This window comes from Aegilops tauschii, chromosome 4 (genome assembly GCF_002575655.3).
Source record: "Aegilops tauschii subsp. strangulata cultivar AL8/78 chromosome 4, Aet v6.0, whole genome shotgun sequence".
Classification (NCBI taxonomy): domain Eukaryota; kingdom Viridiplantae; phylum Streptophyta; class Magnoliopsida; order Poales; family Poaceae; genus Aegilops; species Aegilops tauschii.
This window is the reverse complement of record NC_053038.3, coordinates 80,442,673-80,455,060: the sequence shown is the minus strand read 5'-3', so window position 1 is coordinate 80,455,060 and position 12,388 is coordinate 80,442,673. Positions and strand designations below refer to the sequence as shown.

The 12,388-nt window shown below is 46.1% G+C and overlaps 1 protein-coding gene across 2 annotated transcripts; it reads right to left on the bottom strand.

Annotated features, from left to right (window-relative positions):
• Positions 1-865: 865 nt before the first annotated feature.
• On the bottom strand, positions 866-9,956 carry LOC109752088 (F-box/LRR-repeat protein At3g59190). Of its 2 annotated transcripts, none has more exons than XM_020310955.4 (5): positions 9,548-9,956; positions 8,480-9,446; positions 2,133-2,294; positions 1,868-2,054; positions 866-1,288 (listed from the first exon to the last, which is right to left on the bottom strand). In XM_020310955.4, the coding sequence occupies exons 2-5, from the start codon at positions 9,416-9,418 to the stop codon at positions 1,266-1,268; spliced, it is 1,311 nt and encodes a 436-aa protein (XP_020166544.1). In that variant the 5' UTR covers positions 9,419-9,446; positions 9,548-9,956; the 3' UTR covers positions 866-1,265. The 2 variants fall into 2 exon arrangements, with proteins under 2 accessions (XP_020166544.1, XP_073352410.1); XM_073496309.1 differs by having other exon boundaries at positions 9,553-9,803.
• Between the last annotated feature and the right edge of the window lie 2,432 nt (positions 9,957-12,388).

Below are 12,388 nucleotides of genomic sequence, written 5' to 3'. Positions count from 1 at the left end.
GCGGAGTCATCATGTATTGCGCCATGGACAAAACTAATAAAGGGGCATCAGCCCAACCCACCTAGCTGGGAACTCTCATCATGAGAGGCCCCTTAACCGGGACACCATCACCCGCTGCCACAACCACTGGAGGTCATCTGCATTCCTCACTAGTACATGGCCATCCCCGCCGCATCGGCACTTCGCCATCCTCATCACGGTATTAGGTACTCCCTCTGTAAAGATCACTACTTTAGTGATCTAAAAAGTCTTATATTCCATGGAAAATGCAAAAGCTAGGAAAGAAGGTAGTGCACAATTAATGAATCATGGGAATTGCTTGCCCATAACACCCTTTAAGCCCGTAACCCTAGTGCCAGTTTGGAGCCTCTTTGATTCGCACTATTTCCAAACACACGAATAGGAAAACACAGAAATAGAGTGGCATGCCATTTCAATACTACAGGATTGTGAGGATGTTTGATTGTGCACGGGAAAAACAGAGGATTCTTATTCTTTCAAAGAGGCTGAAGTGGATGAAAAGATTCCTATGAAATGTAGTGCAAATGAATCCTAAGGAAAATTTCACTCGGTTTGCAGTCCTATGATCGAACAACCCGCATTGAAAAAATTCCTATGGATTAGAATCGTCCAAAATTCCTTCGCAATCCTTTGAATCAAAGAAGCCCATTTCAAAGAGGCTGAAGTGGATGAAAAAAAATCCTATGCAATCTAGTGAAAATGAATCCAAAGGAAAATTTCCCTTGGTTTGCAATCCTATGATCGAACAACGCGCGTTGGAAAAATTCCTACGGATTAGAATCCTCCAAAATTCCTTCGCAATCCTTTGAATCAAAGAAGCCCATTTCAACCTGGTCAGAGCATGTATCGACAATTCAGCATCAATAAGACATCCAGCATCTAAAGAATTTCTGTTAACAGTTCCAAACGCCATTAATCCAATGAAATGGAACTGACAACAGGTCATAATACACAACACAGTACACAAGGTCTCGATCATATTCCAACACATTACCACCTAACCGAACTCCAAACTGTTCGCCTGAGTTGTACGAAATTGAGATCACAACCAAATTTCCAGAGGAGATAGCCAAAAGATAGGAAAATGAGATATTAAACACTGATAACAGACACCACCACCACCACCATTACAGCCGTTCTCGACAAACACAAAGCATAGGACAACAAGGCAAACCAAACACACGGGTTTGTTGCCCATCAGTGGTCGGAGGTGTTGCATTTGGTGCTGCATTACACGGAAGCAACTACATCCCATCAAAACTGGAGACTGCACAAGCATGAAAAGGCACAGTAAGTTTGGTTCGGATATCCTCTTTGATGCAGACAGGAAGTGCTTGTCCACAATTTGAAATAGAGGAATTACTCTAATTAACAAGCAACTTGACCAATTTATCAACAAGGAATTCATTAAAAAAAACTAACTATCAGAGCATCTCACAGGGGCAACAGCAGCATATTGCCGTTTCGCTCGCGGACAGGACTTGAAAGTCCTTGAGCAAACGATTTTATCAACTATTAGTGAGTAAAATGATTATAAGAAAATCAGACAGATGTTTGGCATCAATGGGTAAAGCTTTATAGGCACCATGACTATATAAACATTTTTTGGTAAACACATAATGCCCATTTCAGTCCACCAGCTTGCAATCAAGTTATACTACTGGAGAATGAACATTTCATATGGATGCATATGTGCAGGGTATCACACTCTAGTTGATGTGTACTTACAACACATCCTAGAACAAGATTGTTAGAACATGGTTCCTTAGTTTGATTTTAAAAACGACTCTAGTGACTGCAGAAAGATACCATGCAAGAAGAAATGACCAGAGTGAACTTACAGTACCTGTATGTTTGATCTTGATGCTAATTTTCTCAGGATGTACGCCACATGCCCTCAAAATATTCCAAATTATGTAAACCTTCTCATTGAGCTCTTGACATTCAATGTTGGCTACCTTAAGTTGTGTGCATACAAATGATAGTTTTGCTGGAATATGGTTTCCTTCTACTCCTATTGCGCTTTTGATGTCCTATGAGATATAAAACAAATTAGTAAAATTGAGTAAACATACATTACACCTTCAACAATAAAGCTGGCTAACATGTACCCTATTATTATTAATCTGCAGAGTGAGCTTCTCAAGAATTGGTGAGCGTTGGAGAACACGGACTAGTGAATACATGTCAACAGCCACACACCACTCATTGAGTACGAGAGTCTTCAACCTGCCAAATATGGGGCACCATGCCACATCCCTTCTGAAGATATACTGGAGAAAATGTACAAGAATTAGAAAAACTCTCAAACTCTAGATATATATAGGTTATAAGATAATCGAGGTAAGTATGACCTTTGGCTAGATATTTTTTCTAAATTAACCTAAGCCCCTGAACTATTATACTTTGTTCAATCAAGATCCTTCACTATGCAACTGAAAAAAGATTCTTCACTATGAATTTGTTAATTTGAACCTTCAAAGTATCACTTTTATGTAATATACTCTTCCATTCTGTTAAGAGTTAGTATTTTCATATACCAAAGGGATGCATGCATGGAAGAGCAAGAAGTCAATTTGAGTTTGGCAAAATGTTGGCTGGTGCATTTGCTTGCATGAGAAGCAACAGGGTACAGCTAGGCTGCAAGCTGTCTAGGAAGGTTACTGTAGCACCGCCCCTAAAGCCTATCTAGGATACCCCATATGTATGTAGAATGTAAGCTTGTTGATATTGACAAAAACCTACAAACCTTCATACTAGTTCCTTGTGTGCATGTGTGAGAAAAACAGTGAGTGTCCTGGGTGAGAAACTAGTAGTTCTAACACCTTCATCCCACTGAAAGCATGTTTAACCATTCAATTCACCCTCAATGTTGGACTGCCAACCAAGAAACCACATGAACCAGTGTTCTCCTTGCCCGACGCCCTACCTCCTGATTCACCAGTGTAGTCAGCTGCCATAACTACATCTGTCTTCCACTCCTATACCATCGAGCACATGTGACTGGCAAGGAAAAATAATATTTGCACGTACCCAGTGACGGCCAAGGAAAAAGGGGGTGACATGTCTGCAGCAAGTAGAACTAGCGGCACCCGTGGCCTGTGGCTGGATGGCAGCACGTAAGCATCTCCAATAGCATACCCATATTTTCCCTCAATAGTCAATACCCAAAAATTGTCAATATGGGTATTTTGGCTCGAAAACGAGCTCCAACAGCATATGGGACCGAGTACCCATAAAATATGGGTACCTACCCATAAAACATGGGACCTAACCATATTTTGCTACCAAATACCGTATATGCGGTTTTGCTAGCAGGATACCCATTTGACCCAAAACCCACACGCCAACTGCGACAACCGGGAAGTTTCCTCGCCACACGTTGCTGCTCCCCGCGTCGGCGCCACACGACCTCCACTGCCACCCCGCCACTCGTAGACCTCCGCCATCGCCCAGCTGTCGCCCCGCCGATTCCAGCCACCACCGCCGAATCCCCGCCCCGCCACCCTACGCCGAGCTTGATTAGGAGCCATGAGACACGCGTGAGATCGACAATGACCGCCGCACCACCGCACCCAGGTGCAAGCTCGCGGCGCTCGGCCAAGCTCCCACCGCCGGACTTGGCCGTCACCCCAGCTTCCCTTGGTCTCCTGTCTCCCCCACGACGCCATCCCTTGACTATGGCGAGCCTCTTGGTCCCGTCAACCTCCGTCGGCCAAAAGCGAGGTCAATGCTCCCGAGGTGTCCAACGGAATTGCACAAAGGTATTTTTTTGCTTTGTTTTTTTGTTATTTGTTGCGGCTAGTACTAAGAATAGTACACGTTTGTGATGGATGAAGTACTCTTGTGTAGATAGTTGGCGTGATTCAACCTCATATGATGATCCCTCCTCTGGGGAGGAATATGAATGAGATGAAGATGAGGATATTGCCATGCTCATGTTGATGGACATGGAGAAGAACAAGCAGCCGAAAGATAACGATTCCAATGTTGGTCGTGAGATGATCCGTTGGAGGAGGCTAGACGGCCATAATAGACTCATATTAGATTACTTCTGTGCAAACCAGGTGTATCCAGAGCGATACACGATGCCGGTTCAGAATGTCCCCGGATTTGTTCCTCGACATTGCCTCGGTGGTTAAAGGGCATGATCCATTCTTCGTGCAGAGGAATTGTACTGGGGCACTTGGACGCAACACTACCCAAAAGATGACCGTGGCATTGCGCATGTGTTATGATAATCCTGCAGATTTGATTGACGATCATCTAGCAACAAGCACTTCCATCAAGTGTTTGAGGTAATCTGCAAAATCAATGGTTTAAGTCTTTGGGCCACAGTATTTGAGAGCACCCAATGCTCATGACACTCAAGAGGCTTTTGGAGATGAACAAAGCAAGGGGGTTTCGAGGGATGTTCGACTCAGTTGACTGTGTAGGACACTCAAGAGGCTTTTGGAGATGAACAAAGCAAGGGGGTTCCCAGGGATGCTCAACTCAGTTGATTGCGTGCACTAGAGGTGGAAGAACTGCCCTGCGGCATGGCAAGGACTGTTCACCGACCATGTGAAGGATCCAACCATTATTCTTGAAGCCGTTGGAGATCACGGGACATGGTTTTGGCATGCCTATTTCGGAATGCCTAGAGCTTGCAATGACATCAATGTGCTCCACCGATCACCACTCTTTGCATGGTTAGCCAATGGAAATTCACCAATGGTGGAGTTTCAAGCAAATGACCACACATACAACATGGGCTACTACCTAGTGGATGGGATATACCCAAAGTGGCAAACCTTTGTGAAGCCAATTCTCAACCCCCAAGGTAAGAAACAACTTTAGTTCCATAATGCTCAAGCTGCTGCTAGGAAGGATGTGGAGAAGGAATTTGGGATTTTGCAAACCCAGTTTGCTAGTGCGAGGACCGGCTCAATTTTGGGAGCAACATATGCTTTGGATGATCATGACTGCTCTTGCACCATATGATAACCGAGAATGAGCGTGCCCAAAATTTGGACTACTCCTACTATGACTTCATGGGAAGGGTTTTGAATTTGCGTAGGAGAGAAGACCGCATCAGACACTTCCTCCAAGTTCACCATGAGATTCAAGATGCGGGTACTCATCAAAGGCTTCAAGATCTCATCAAGGAGTGTTGGAAATGGAATGGACAACAAGATCACTAGTTCTACTTCTATGTTTTGAGTAATAACTGAGTACTATTCATGTTTTATTCGTGTCGGATTTATTTGTCATGTTTTTTATATTATTTAGAGCATTACACATGCACAAGATACATGTGGTAGAAGTAGAAGCTGAAATATATGGGGAGTGAAGTTTGTTTTAAACCATGAATTCATACGGTTTGTCGGAATTGAACCCGAACATTATAATCCATGAAATCGGTCTATCTCGACCCTAGACCAGTTTGGCGCACTACGTCGGAATTGAACCCTAACATTATAATCCATGAAATCGGTCTATCTCGACCCTAGACCAGTTTGGCGCACTACGAAAAAGTTAATCCCGGCCAGGATCAATCGCTACTCTCACTTACTACGCTGGCCCACATGTCATGTCCATCCTCTATCCACAATTCACCTCCTCTCTCTCCTAAAATGCAGGCAGCAGGAGAACTGAGCCGGACAGCTCACCGTAGGCTAACGCCCGTAGTGATTTAATGGTTCCATCATCGAGCCCGGGCCTGGCGTCGTCCCCATGCAAGAAGAACTGTTGCAGCTCCCGCTCCACGGTCTCCGTCCTAGCATTGGTGTGTGCGCTGCTGCTCCCCTCCGAGCCGGGGCGCATGCTGCTAAGGGCGGAGGAGGCGAGGTGCCACGAGCGGGTTGTGTTGGTTTGGCCGGCGCGAGGCTCCGCTGGTATCGACGAGCATGGTGCGCACAGAGGAGACCGATTCGCGCGCATGTCATAGCTAGGCATCCTCAACGACGTTGACGAAGGTGATGCCCCGTCGATTAGCGCAAGTCATCGTCGAGCAGGACGGCGTCCATTGATGACATGCTCGCGCGCGCAGCTAAGGCAGGACCATCGGCGAAGGCGCCACCTTCTTGGCATCCATTGGCGACATTTGTCGAGCACATGGCTGCTACCCCTAGAACATCCCCATCGCCATCATACCATCCTCATCCTCGTTTACTTAACTGGGGATGAAATTTTCCCATACCATGCCCCACTAGGGAATGGGGCCCCATTAGGGTCCCCATCGCATGGACAAATAGTCATATATCCATCCCCATGAACAAATAGTCATATATATTATATGACATACTATAATCAACATATATACACTAGAATAAAAGAAAGGTATGATGCATAAATAGTGAAAGGTGACCACAAGATGTCGTATGCACCATTATTGAACACATAACAAGCCATAACGACCATGTTTCCAACACAAAATATTGAATAGTTTAAACCTACACTTTCTCCAAGGTGAGTACGTGAGGTAGTGTTAAGATCTTTTAGGGCTTTTGTTGTTTTGTGATTGTTTTTTATTAGGGTTGGTTGCAATGTAGATACATAGAAATATACATTATCCTACATGTCATGTCTAAAAGGCGGATCCCCGATGGGTATCGGGTTTGGGGAATAGGATTCCATCCCCATCCTAGTTGTACCCTATGGGGAATAGATTAGTTTGGTGAATATCCCCATGGGGAAGGTTTTCGCCCATCCCCACCCGCTAATAGATGAAATGCCCATGGGTTTGCCGGGTATGGGGCCCCATTGCCATCCCTTGTGAACAAGGCTAGCTACATTGTGGTTAATACTAACATCGATCGATGAGATTCTTCAGCGGATGCCAAGACACGCAACGCTGGGGTCCAGCTCTTCCCAGGGGGTTCATGGACGCCTAGTTGTAGCCGCTCCACGCTCTGGACGAGGACTACCCAGCGCTGCAGCTAGGTCCGACAACGTGCGGCTCGCGGACTGCAGGCTAGACCAGTTGCACATGTCGTCACCGGTGGTGACCTCAGCAGGGTGCTATTGGTGTGGGGCTAGGCGGCACGGCAACAACGTGGGCACGCACCAGGGTTGGGAGCTAGAGGATCTGGCGCGGCCACAGGTCGATGCCGTGGTGGATGAGGCTGACGGGGTAGTGAATGGCGATAAATATGGCATGTGGAACAGAGATCTCAGTGAGAGTCATGTGTGTTCCTGGTCGAGATAAACCCTTTCCCAATGCGCCAAATTGATCTGAAGCGGTCTAGGGTTGAGTTAAGACAGGGATCAGTGAATATAGGGTGTGCCGATTTTAGAGATTGAGAAGTTGAGGTCTGATTCCGACGAGCCCTGTGAATTCAAGGTTTAAAACAGACTTCACTCAAATAGGGTATGTTGTAAAAGCAGAAAAAAAATGTTGGCTACCCAAATCTTCTCTCCTCTACCCATAATGGATTTTGGTAGCCAAAATTTGTATGCTATTGGAGATGCTCTAAGTTGAGAAACAGCCCACACCAAGGCATATGTCACATGTACGCCGAGCATGGTGCCACATGCCCGGGGGCTCACCACTACACTCTGGTGCATGAAAGCCGCCACACTTGTGTTTGCTTGTGTGGTTCAGTTGCTATCGCCCGTGCTATCTTGACTAAACTTCCAGTAAGCTTATTTTGCTTTCGCTTGGCAGTGCACTCTACTGCATACTAGTTCTAGAACATACACTAGGTTTGCGGCTACACCCCTTCGCTGTGGTCGGGTGTAACTTCCACTCCTACGTGCCATTAAGTAGTATAGGCGTAAAGCCACAGCACCTTAAGGCTGAAGCCATACAAATATACAATTATTGACAGCATATTACTTGACGAGCAACATCTCCACAAAAAACTAAACAAAAATGCGCTGGGGTAGCATGGAAGTCTTTGAGTTGTCTTCCTTTAATTTAGGGGAGGTGGAGATGGGCCACCTTCTTGCTTCTCCACGAGCTCAAGAAGGAAGTGCCATGTCAGACATCTTACTTCTTGTTACCCGACAAACTCCATCCAGCAAAGCTAGGGCAACAGCTCTTACAAGTAATTTGGGAAAAAATCGAACAGTTTAGTGGCCTAAAGTGTAAATGTCTGAAGTTGACTTAGGAAAATGTAAGGAAAACTGCCCGTGATATATTTTTATGTTTCTATGGATCTAACAATCCATATAGCGGCAGGGTGTTAGTACTCAAGAAGCAAACATGACCAATAAAGATACAGTTCCTAATTGCAGTTCTAAAAGTATAAACATGTAGTAAGCTAATACTGTCGCATAATCAACAAAAACCAACTATGTATGATGGTATGTCCTCCTTCGATGACAATAAAGGTGCCAAATTGTGGCATTTTAAAAAACGACCTGGGAACGTATGCGTACAATGGATAGAAATACTACAAGAGGCACGGCGGGTAGCATAAAACCATGCAAGTAAAAGCAGGATTAAGAAAATAGGTAGTAAGTGCAACCATACCTTTTTAGGTTCAGCTAACAACTCCAAATTGATAGCATTGGACAAACCATTAAGAAGAACACTCTGATAATGATGAAAACCATAACAGCCCTCGCAGCTTTCTTGATCACAATTTCCGTCGCCATTATCACATCGATCCAAACATCTTTCTTCCAACCTAATGAATGCTGTCTCAAGCAATGGCATGTTTTCAAGCAGAGGAGTCCTGAAATCACCATCTTCTAGATGCAGCGAAAGAAGACCCGGGAAAGAGAACCGAGTGCGGACTTCAGTACGGAAGAAACACTCCGTCATGTTCAAACGCTTGAGTGATTTGGATGATATCTTGTGCATGAAAATGTTGCAATGTGTCATCTCCAGGTTCTCCAATACCAGACAGCTCGAGAGATTCATAGAGCACTCTAAGCTAACATTCCGAAGATGTACGGTCATCAGGTACGAGGAGATGAAAGGAACATTGAGGAGCAATCGTTGGTCGCCGTAGTTGTCAAAAATATTGAGCAGCTGAACCTGGCACGCTAGAGCGTACTGGATCCATAGCTGGACCGCTTGGATATATTGGCATGTCCCAGGATCCTCGTCTGGATAGAGTTCAATCTCGCAGTTGACAAGAGGGGAGCGATGGCGGAGGACGATCAAATGGCTCACGAACTTGTTGAAATGCTCCGCGCTGCTGAACCTTGGCTTGTCAAAGTCGGTGTCGTCGTCATGGACGAGGCTTGATTCGTCGACGTCGATGTCGACGTCAATGTCGTCGTCATGGATGAGGCGCAGGCTGGGAGTGTACCTCCAGAGATTACGCCACCGACGGGCGAGCACGCAAGTCCGCACGGCCTCCTCCGACGCCAACAAAGACAACGTGTGCAGCAGGAGCGCGTCGGGGAGGGTGCTGATGCGGTCCTCGCCGCTGGCCGCAGCTTTCTTGCGCCTCTCAGGCATTTCGTCAAACAGGCGACTGGCGCCGGGCCTGCAGATCACGAAACGAGCAAATCAGCCTCAACAAGTCAGCAAAGAGACATACCAGAAGAGAAATGATCGCAGAGATCTATCCAAATCCAAGATTCTCACCTCACCTCAGCTGGGACTCGGAAGCGGCGGCTGCCGTCAGACGCGGCGGGGAACGGAAGGCGACGGAGATATCTCCACTCCTAGACCACAGCGCTGTGCACGGACGCACGGTGGTTGCACCTCACGGCCCGCTTCACTTCCAAGCTCCGTGAGCCCTCAAGAAACCATGGCGAGAACGGATCTTGGGAGAGGGAGACGAGCGAAGGGGAAACGGAGTAATGCCCACACCGGCTAACTGCATTTATCTCAACACGCGGCTGCTGCCTGCCCTGCCTTCCATTAATCCGGCTGGAAGACCTCGGGCATTGGGAAAGTGTGCAGGAGACAAGACAACACGGTGCAGAGACAGAGAGTACGTGGGGTGGGCATGCATAGCTGAGGTCTAGCCGTAGTTCGAGATGAACATGGCAATTGGCAGGGGCGAACGCACGTACAGCTCGCCCCCACTTGATTTTCGACCCACTTAATACTATGTCCAGAGTACAAAGGATTGCCCCCACTGAGCCCATGACATTTGCCCCCACTTCTTCCATTTTTCTTGTTATTTTCAAAGCCTAAGCAGCCCGTCAGCCAGTGCTACAGAGCCCACATAGAGGCCCGCACGACGGCCTATATGGTATGCGTACGAGCGAGGCCTTGAAACGCACGCAGGCACGAGCCACAAGCCACGAGCCTAGACGGAGGAGATGGGGTACCCCTAAAGAAAAAGACGGAGATGGGGTCCTAGACTGCTAGACGTGCCCTGCCGCCGCCCTGACCACGCGAGATGTGAAGCTACCTCGCCAGACTGCCCCATCGCTCCAGCAACAATCTGCGCCTCGCACGTCGGCTGGTCCTTGCCGTTCTTTGGTTCTTGGATTCAGAAGATCGGTACAAGCACTACGTGTTTTTATCAATCGAGGTAAACCCTAGGGTCAATTCATCAATCATATTCTTTATTTGCTTTCTGTTCTTGTTTCTTTTCCAATTTCCACATACAAAGTTTAGGAGTTCCATAAAATTTCCACTATGTGATACCACACGAATTGTCAATTAGTTTGACTCAGGGACGAAGCTATAAAATAGATCCTATGGGGCAACTCCAAATTAGTCATGTCATCTTTCCAGATTAAAAATGATTAGTGCAAAATGATTAGTGTTCCTCTTGTTTCCCTTGTATTTGGGGAAAAGAAGAAAGAACATATGTGAACGTTTTTCTCAAAAATTCACTTATAGGTCACTCATCCATGAACGTAATCAGACCTTTTTTAGTGTCGTATAATTCATGCTTATTGCTATCCACTTCTGAAATTTAATAACATTCTTTTTATTCCATCGCACCACAAATCGTAATATATTTGTGCTGAAATATGGTATATGTGTGCTGAAATGCTGAAGTATACATGCTGAAATATCGTGTATATATGTGGAAATCCTGAAATATACTTGGCGAAGTGTGAGTTGGGTGAGGTGGTCGAGATCAATACTTTCACCCGCGGGTATTACCCTCACACAGTCGGGTAAGGGTATGAGAACAATTTGAAATCTACGGTGCGGGTAAGGGTATGGGTTTGTGCAAAAAATATGGAGATGGGTGCGGGTTTGGGTGACCATTACTCGCACTTGAACCTAGTGGGTGCCATGTGGAGGTCGATATGGCTATATTTTTCTTTAGAAAAAATGCGATGGCCCGACTTTATAAAGTGTAGGATCGAAAGTATGTCTAGAGGGGGGGGGGGGGTGATTAGACTACTTGACCAAATAAAAATCTAGCCTTTTTCCAATTTTAAGTCTTGGCAGATTTTAGCAACTTTGCACAAGTCAAGCAATCAACCTACACACGCAATTCTAAAAGTATAGCAGCGGAATGTAAAACAATTGCATATGGAGATTTCTTTATCCGTGGTTCTGATAGGTGGTGCTATCGTACATCCACGTTGATGGAGACTTCAACCCACGAAGGGTAACGGCTGCGCGAGTCCATGGAGGGCTCCACCCACAAAGAAGCAACCTTGTCTATCCCATCATGGCCATCGCCCACGAAGGACTTGCCTCACTAGGGTAGATCTTCACGAAGTAGGCGATCTCCTTGCCCGTACAAACTCCTTGGTTTAACTCCACAATCTTGACGGAGACTCCCAAGTGACACCTAACCAATCTAGGAGACACCACTCTCCAAAAGGTAATAGATGGTGTGTTGATGATGAACTCCTTGCTCTTGTGCTTCAAATGATAGTCTCCCAACGCTCAACTCTTTCTCATAGGATTGGATCTGGTAGAAAGATGATTTGAATGGAAAGCAACTTTGGGAAGGCTAGAGATCAAGATTTATGTGGTTGGAATGGAATATCTTGACCTCAACACAAGTGTAGGTGGTTCTTTCTCAGAAAATGTATGTTGGAAGTGTAGGCATGTTCTGATGGCTCTCTCCCCTGAAGAGTGGGTGGAGGGATATATATAGCCTCCACACAAAATCTAACTGTTACACACAAATCACCAAACTCGGTGGGACCGAGTCAGAGAACTCGGTCAGACCGATTTAGTTTAAAATGTCAACGTTAGGATTTTCGGTGGGACCGACATGTCAACTCGGTGGGACCGATTTCATTACGGTTAGGGCATAACGTAATCTCGGTGAGACAGATTACACAAACTTGGTGGGACTGATTTTGGTAATAAGCTAACCAGAGAGTTGGCCAGGCAAACTCGGTGGGACCGATTCGCTCATGTCGGTGAGACCGAAACGTTACGAAGGGGATACAGAGAGTTTGCATTGCGAACTCGGTGGGACCGATCGCTCATCTTGGTTAGACCGAAACGTTACGAAGGGGAACAGAGAGTTTGCAATCCCATCTCGGTGAG